The 8,516-nt window shown below is 45.9% G+C and overlaps 1 protein-coding gene across 2 annotated transcripts; it reads left to right on the top strand.

The window, feature by feature from the left end:
• Positions 1 to 386: 386 nt before the first annotated feature.
• On the top strand, positions 387 to 3,719 carry GADD45A (growth arrest and DNA damage inducible alpha). 2 transcript variants are annotated; one of them, XM_029231068.1, is made up of 4 exons: positions 387 to 711; positions 1,244 to 1,345; positions 1,594 to 1,831; positions 2,940 to 3,719. In XM_029231068.1, exons 1-4 carry the CDS (start codon positions 668 to 670, stop codon positions 3,051 to 3,053), a joined length of 498 nt encoding a protein of 165 aa, XP_029086901.1. In that variant the 5' UTR covers positions 387 to 667; the 3' UTR covers positions 3,054 to 3,719. The 2 variants fall into 2 exon arrangements, with proteins under 2 accessions (XP_029086901.1, XP_029086902.1); XM_029231069.1 differs by having other exon boundaries at positions 471 to 785; positions 2,940 to 3,632.
• The last annotated feature ends 4,797 nt before the right edge of the window (positions 3,720 to 8,516 follow it).

Raw genomic sequence — 8,516 nt, 5'->3', positions numbered from 1 at the left:
TAACCAGCTTATTAATAATTACTAGACTTGGGTGCATTAACCCTGAAAATAGATTTTAATAGCAGGCCCCCAAAACAAAAGACATGAAACGACAATTAAAAAAAAAAAAAAGTGCACCAACTAGAAAAACACTTGGCAGCCAGCTCCAGCCCAAGCTAAGACACCCTCCTCTCCCCGCACAAACACCTCCTCTCCTACCCGCCCTGCCAGCAGAATGAGAGTAGGCTCGGGACCCCGCCCCCATCCCCGCCCCCGCCCCAGGCTCGCCTTCCTCGTGGCCCCTCCCTCTTCCGCTCCTCTCAGCCGGGTTCCAGGAGCTGAGGTCAAATTGTCGGAGCAGGCTGATTTGCATAGCCCAATGGCTGCGCGCATGCAAATGAGGCGGGTGGTGGTTGGCTGGGGGTTGGCAGGATAACTCCGGCGAGGGGGGCCTTTGTCCTTCAGTGGCTGTGAGGCAGCTGCCGCGTCGCTGTAGTGGACCGTGGCGAGGCGGGGGGCCGAGAGCCGGCGGGCGAGCGAGCGAGGGGGGCAGGAGGGGCGGACGGCACGGCGGCGGCGGGCGCTGGAGGAGCCTGAGAAGGAGTGCAGAAAGCAGGCACCCGCGCGCCCACGTGGCAGGAGCAGCCCGCAAGCCGCTCTCTCTCTGTAGGGCACCTGCAGTTGCAATATGACTTTGGAGGAATTCTCGGCTGGAGAGCAGAAGACCGAAAGGCAAGTCAGCCGGAGCTTCTCCCTGAAATCTGCTTGCCCACTGCGCGCACCCCAGTGCTGCCGGGCTGTGCAAGGTTTGCGGGGAGCGAGCGGTTAAAAGTTTGCAGAGGGTACTTCCTATCCTGCCTTTCTTCCTCGGGACACTAGAGGCGTGCGTGGACAGAAAGAGCGTGCCCCCCACGCAGGTCGAGCCCCTCGAGCCTTTGCAAAGGGCAGAAGTGACCGTCCCTGCCGGTGCGGCTCCTGCGGCCGGCAGCCTGTGGCTTCGCCCAGCGCCGGGGACTGGCAGTGCCCTCGGGAGAGGGTGGCGGGTGGCACTCTTGGGGCTTCTCACTGGACGCCCGGCCTCTGGGCGTGCGAGGGGTCACGGCGGGGGCGGGGGGTGACAGGCCGGGAACCCCGGGTTTGCAAAGGCCCAGGTGCGCCGTGGCGCGTGCACTCGGGAGGGAGGGTCGCGGCGCAGGGCGAGGGGGCCGCGACGGCCCCGAGGGGCGGCGGGCTGACGGGATCCCCTTGCTCTGCCTGCGTGTAGGATGGATAAGGTGGGGGATGCCCTCGAGGAAGTGCTCAGCAAAGCCCTGAGTCAGCGCACCATCACCGTCGGGGTGTACGAGGCGGCCAAGCTGCTCAACGTGTAAGTGGAACCCTCGCGTGTCCCTCGTGGTTCCTCTTCCCGCCCCAGCCCGGAGAGGTCGCCTTCCAGGGGCGCCCCCTCGGCCAGCAGTGCCACTTCCTAACGCTTTCCATCTGCCCTGAGGCTGCTTGTCCCAAGGGGAGCAAGCGGGCCGGGGCGCGACCCCCGGGACGTGGGCGCGGGGTGCGAGCGCCCACGCGGCGGGTCTTGCCTTTGGGCTCATCAGCCCCGTCCCTGCCCGCACGCAGCGACCCCGATAACGTGGTGCTGTGCCTGCTGGCGGCGGACGAGGACGACGACAGGGACGTGGCTCTGCAGATCCACTTCACCCTGATCCAGGCGTTCTGCTGCGAGAACGACATCGACATCCTGCGCGTCAGCAACCCTGGCCGGCTGGCCGAGCTCCTGCTCCTGGAGAGTGACGCGGGCCCCGCGTTGAGCGAAGGCGCGGAGCAGCCCCCGGACTTGCACTGCGTGCTGGTGACGGTAAGGGAGAAGGGGACTAAGGGCAGGACGCGGTTAGAGTCCTGGCAGGAAGTCCGCAACGGCTGAAAGTCGCCTGACTCCAGATCTGGAATGGGTGAGGGTCAAGAGCTGGGCGCCTTTGCCCCATCAAAGAGTGTGGCTGGACTTTCAGCCGAGATGTGCTAGTTTCATCCTTGGGATTTTCTCTGGTACGGAACGTGTCTAAGCACGTTGGAGGCTGCCAGAAGCGGAAGAGATCCTTGTGAGTCAGCATTGTCAGCCCAGCTACTCCCTACCTACATCTGCACTACCTCCCGTGACTAATTCCTTTAGCAGGGCAGATTAGATAAAGCCAAATAAATTCCTGGCTCACCCTCATTAAGGAGTCAGCTTCATTCTCTGCCAGTCAGAGCTAAAAATAGAAATGGTGTGGGAGACAGACCTTATTAATTCCCTAGAAATGTATTGAGAGGATAGAGTGGAAATTTTTTCTTTGCAATCTTGTATATTTTAAAATGGAGCTCCCCCCACCCCATAAAAACCTTTGGTAGGTAGATAACTTGTGTTTACAGAGGTAAATGTGATCGTTTTGTCTTTTACATTTTACTACTTTTTGGCTGATCTCTTTAAGTGGCAGCCTAGTTATTTTGCTACTCCTGAAAAAATACTACTGTCTCTTTTGGGAGGATAACAGGTGGCAGTTCTAGTTAACTGCTATGCAGCTCTCACCTCCTGGTAGCCCAACATGGAAATATTTCTCACAGTTGTTTCACTCAGGTCTCTGCCAAGGTACAAGTTTGGTAGGGCAAGCCTGTGAATAATACTTTCATGCAAAACTGAATAAATATTATGAAAACATACATATATATGTATATGGCTCAGTGGGTTTCATGTACTCAGACTATACTCAGACTTTGAAGAGTACAGCTTAGTAGAGAATTACCCTGAATGATTTTGCAGGATACCCAACTACCTAGAAGAAATTTTATTTTTTATGGTTGTAACAGGTCTCTGTGTCACACAGCCAAAGTATAGAATGTTCGAGTGTCTTCCCCTCAAAAGTGGTATAATAAGTAGCAAAGGCTGACTTTTTTAATAGTAAATTTATTTTTTCTAAATTTGTTCCCAGAATCCACATTCATCACAGTGGAAGGATCCTGCCTTAAGTCAACTTATTTGTTTTTGCCGGGAAAGTCGCTACATGGATCAGTGGGTTCCAGTGATTAATCTCCCTGAACGGTGATGGCATCTGAATGAAAATAACTGAACCAAATTGCACTGAAGTTTTGAAATACCTTTGTAGTTACTCAAGCAGTTACTCCCTACACTGATGCAAGGATTACAGAAACTGATGTCAAGGGGCTGAGTGAGTTCAACTACATGTTCTGGGAGCCCGGAGATAGATGACTTTGCAGATGGAAAGAGGTGAAAATGAAGAAGGAAGCTGTGTGGAAACAGAAATACAAGTCAAAAGGAACAAAAATTACAAAGAACCACGCAGGAAGGAAAACAAAACTATGTATTAATTTAGGATGGTTGAGTTACATTTAAATAAACCAAATATGCTTTGTTAAAGTTTAAATGTGCGGCAGTAGTTTGGGTAATTTTGGTTTATATGCCCTCAAGTAAAAAAGAAAAAAGCAGAAAGGGTTAATCATATTTTAAAACCATATTTTATTGTATTTTGATGAGATGTTAAATTCTCAAAGTTTTATTATAAATTGTACTAAGTTATTTTATGACATGAAAGGTTATTTATGCTATAAATTTTTTGAAACACAATACTTAACAATAAACTGGTATGGAATAATTGCATCATTTCTTTATGTGTGTTTTGTTTCTTTTAACTTGGACTTTCTTTTAAAGAAGTTTCTTTTTAATATGGAAAAATTAAAACCCTTGTGAAATCATATACATATAGTATATGTGTCTGTATATATAGATGTGTGTGTGTATGTATATATAATTCTTTTCCACTCTTAAACATTTGGGCCAGACATGGGGGCATAATATTGCTTTTCATTCATTCTTTAGTGGACATTTTAGTGATGCCCTGCTCTACCCTACATCCAAAGTCAGAAAAACGACGACTTAAGAGGAGTTGGGGTTAGAGTTAGGGAACAGGAGTGTTAGAAATTGCACTTGCAAAACCTGAATAAATATTTATAGTTCAATGATACTAGTGCTGTAATAAGATTATATGCAACATATTAAGGAAGCAGAGGGGAGAGAGTGACCAAAGGTACCTGTAAGACCAGTGAAGTTTTTCCTGGAGAGAGATTATTTTATTTGGATCTTAAAACAGGAAGCGGATATTGCTAGCAGCAGCACACTAGTTTCTGAAAAGGTGTGGAGGCCCGAAAGACCAAAACCTGTTCAGAGAACAAAGTGATTCTGTGTGTGCCTCTGGTGTAGAAAGATAAGGGAGAGATAAGGCTGAAAGGTAAGTGGCGATTAGGCCCAGACTGTAAAGGGCATTCTGTGTCACCCTTAGCTTTTGGGCTTCCTTCTGTAAACTTTGTCCAGTCTGCAGAGGCCTTCACGCAGGGAGTGACGTGATCAGTGTTCTAGGAAGATAACACTGGGGACTGAAAGACGGGTTATTGGGATAATCGGCTGTAGGTAACAAGGCCAATTAGAAAGTGACTGGAACAGTCCAAGGCCGTGCATTTTGCAGAAGCATATTCAGGGAACAAACAGGAAAGTGGCCTGCTAAATATTCTGGTACCCTTAATTCTCTTTCTAGAGCTGTGTGCCTTCCAGCTGAACATGTCTGCTATGGTTCTGAGGGGTTTGGTTAAATTAGATGGGAGAGGTGGAAGAAAAGAGCAAAAGAAATGAAAGGCTTCAGCAGAACAGTCATCTTTTACTTGGAACAGTCACTTGATAATTAACTGCAATAACCTCCTGTAGATGCAGCCAAAGAAAGCAAAAATGCCTACTGAGGCGAGGCCTAATATAGCTTTGGTCTACATGAATTTTCTTTGCCTCCTTCTCAAACCATAAGCCCCCATGGCTCCCCTGCCATCTGTCTCCCACCCTTGTCATGACTACATACAATCAGGAAAAAGTAGAAGTCAGAGGAGAGAAAACCAGCTAACAGTAACTAAAAGCTCCACATTTCTGTATATTTTAGGAATAACATAGGCCCATGAGCCCTTCACCTTGCAATTAAGTTTCTGTTTTTCACATCTACTAGAAATGTGGGTTTTTAGGCCTTGTTTAGACTTGTTGTATCTTATTTAAGCTAGTGCCTGATCCAAAACATAACTGGTATTTAATATTTGTTTCTTACATTATCAAAAGATTGAGAGCAGTGAGTTTTAAACAGAATTTCTTTTCGTTCCCACTAAAGTAAAAATATTTTCAATTCTTTCCCACAACTACTTGATTAAAAACGCTTCTGCAAAGATGAGTGAATTAAAGTAGGAAGGCGGAGTGGGGAGAAGCAGCATTCCTTGGCGGAAAGAGCATGGGGTACAGCCAGGATCAGTCCCAGTGCATCCCGTTTTCATCAGCAAAATGGAGATAAAATTAACCATCTTGCAGAGTTGTTTCACTCCTACAGGACTGTAACCTCCCTGAAGGTAAGAAACAATGTCTGGTTCATAATTGTAGCCCAGTACTTAGCACACTTCTCAGCAAGCAGTAGGTGTTGAATTAATATTTGTTGACTAGGGACTTCCCTGGCGGTCCCGTGGTTAAGACTCCACCCTTCCAATGTAGGGGGTGCGGGTTCAATCCCTGCTCAGGGAACTAAGATCCCACATAGCGTGGCAAAAAAAAAAATTTGTTGACTAAATGATTTAGAAATAATAGATGCAAACTACCTGGCATCTGATAGGTGCCAATACAGTGTGTCTATTACTAAAACTTAGGCGATAGCAATAGAAAAACTTTTAAGGCATCAGAGAAATCTGTTGCTTATAACATGGTATATATTTTAAGAAGAGTGTTTTGAATCTGTATTCTCAATTCATAGTACTTAGAGATATGAAGTGGTAGTATGCATCCTTCAGGTTGTTTGGTTTCAGAAAAATCTCAACAATTAATTCAGTGTTGTTGTTTTGGTTTTTAAGTTTTAACTGTTGTTATTTGCTCCTGATTGAACATAACCCAAAAGTAACAAGGCATTGAAAAATCCAATCTGAAACAATTGAGTTAATTGTAAACAAGTGTGCAATTACCAGGGCAGATTCTGCCTCTAAATGATGCTAATATTTTTCAGTTGTGCTTTAAATGCCTACTTATTGCAAGTAGGTGAAAATGTTACAACAGGGACAAAAATCCCCTCGTCTACCTACAGTGTGTTGTTTGTGGAAAATACCTATTTTTTTCCACTGGCAGCTTCACCTCAGTGTCGTAAATAGCATTGACTTCTCCTGCCTACAGTTCACCAAGGCCCTCAGTAAGTTAAACTTATATAATGAAAGGACTCATGAAGGTAACTAATCTTCCATAATACATGTTTTATTTCCCAAATAAAGAAAAAAGGGTCATGACTAGGAAAGAGCTGTTTGTATATTGTTAATTGGAAGTATTTTCAAAGCTTGTTTTGAGATGCCTTACTGTAACCCTTCTAAAATCAGTTTCCCAATTTTCAACTATATGGGTTAAATTTTATTCCTGATATGTGGTAGAAGGCTGTAAGCAGTGAGGTGCATTTCCTTTAAATGAACAAAACTCTCAATGGCATGATTTAACACCAAGCCAGTGTCCCTCAAGTTGAGTTGAATCTTTTTTTGTTCCTTTTTAACAATACTTAGATAAACATAAGAAACTGTGTAAAACGTTATATTCATGAAGATCACCAAGAAGTACTTAGTGAGAGTTTATTATGGGCAAGGGGCTATGCTGGTTATATTGAAATCTAAGAAAAATCAGACACTTCCTCTGGCCTCAAGGAATTCCCAGCCTAGTGAAGTAACTAGGGCATGCACATCAATAGATGTAATCCAAAGCAAAAGTGCCCAGTAACATAAGAAAGGCCCAGAGAAATGCTATGAGAATTCAAAGGGTAGAGATTTCTGGAGGGCACATGGGGATGACAAGTAGAAAAAGTCGGAGCACAGGCTCCGGACGCGCAGGCTCAGTGGCCATGGCTCACGGGCCCAGCCGCTCCGCAGCATGTGGGATCCTCCTGGACAGGGGCACGAGCCCGCGTCCCCTACATCGGGCAGGCAGACTCTCAACCACTGAGCCACCAGGGAAGCCCCGAAGTCTGTAAGTTCTTTGATCAGAAGCTAGCATCGTATTTTGCAACCACACAAATTACTTAATTGATTGAATATTGAATGTAATTCTGCTAAGTGCTGTGGGGAATACACAGATGTAGCCTATAAGAGCACTTGTCCTTAAGAAGTTTATCATCAAATAAGGAAATTGTGAAGGTTAGCACATTCACTTCTTTAATGCTATTTATTGAAAGCCCATCATGTACCTGACACTGTGTTAGGTCCCGGGGCTACAAAAGTGAAAAAATAAGGTCTCTGCCTTCAAGGTTGTGTGCAATTTAGTGTAGAAGACTGACACCTGTGATGCAGGGTGATCAGCGATGATGTGCTATGTTCAAGGCCTAAGTGTTCCTGGGGGTCGGGAAGGTTTGCCAGATCCAGAGCAACCAAAGGATGAAGAGATCTGCCAGGGGACTGTGAAGGGCACGTCTTCCTGGACAGGAACTGCAGCTCTCGAGTGTATGTTTGAGGCATGTTTGGGGCGAGTTTCTGAGGCAACCACACCACTCACATAGGGCTTACTACACGCTGAGCACAGCTCTAAGAACCTTATGGTAACTCATTAGCCTCACAACAACTCTATGGAAGTATCAGTACTATTATTGCCTCTATTTTGAAGGTGAAGAGACTGATACACAGAGAGAGAAATCTGCCCAGAGTTGTTTGTTAGTAAGTGGCAAGTCCATGATGCACGCTGAAGCAGTCTGGTCCTGGAATCCATATTCTCCAATGACAGGTGATAATGTGGGAAAAGGTGGTAGGGAGGACCATGAAGGGCCCTTCAAGCCAGCCTTTTTTTCATTAGGTGATAGAAAGCCATTTCAAAACTTAAAACTGAGAAAATAGGCAGGGTGCTATTACCACCATGACAGAGGCTAGGAAAAGATGAAACTGTGGCTCACAGAGTCCTAACGTGAGGTTGGAAACTGGTAGCCAAGAGAAATTTGGCTCACATGATGTTTAAAAACAATTTTGGGGGGGAATCACTTGCCAACGTTTAAACATGGAGAAATTTCTTCGAAAAATCTTTATTTCTGTTGTCGCTTGGAAATTTGCTGTATGTGGCAACAGTGGGCTCACATTCTGCATGGAAGCAATTGGCTGCAGCTGAGGGAGGCTCCTCCCTTTTAGACAAAGATTTCCAGTTTGCCACAGACCTCACCCCTCCCTATCGTTAACTTAAGCCTGCTGGACTCACTTAGGCTTTCCTTCCTAATCCTTTTAGGCATGTGAGGTCCACACTTCACCCCCCAATGACAAATATCTCTCAGTCTGGGGCTCAGATTCTTCCTGTGTAAAATGAGGGATTTGCCCTCCAGAATTTCTCACATTGTTCCGATAATAATGAAGACCTAGCGTTTTTGATAGTGTTAAAAATACAGCTTTAAGACCCCTTCCCAGGAGCTTCAGATTAAGTGGGGCTGGGAAAATTCTCAGAATTTATTTTTTTAACAAGTAAATTCAGGTAATTC

The sequence above is a fragment of the Monodon monoceros genome, unplaced genomic scaffold, assembly GCF_005190385.1.
Source record: "Monodon monoceros isolate NGI ecotype Baffin Bay Population unplaced genomic scaffold, NGI_Narwhal_1 Super_Scaffold_18, whole genome shotgun sequence".
NCBI lineage: Eukaryota > Metazoa > Chordata > Mammalia > Artiodactyla > Monodontidae > Monodon > Monodon monoceros.
The sequence above is the reverse complement of the archived record's forward strand: the minus strand, read 5'-3'. Positions and strand labels throughout refer to the sequence as shown.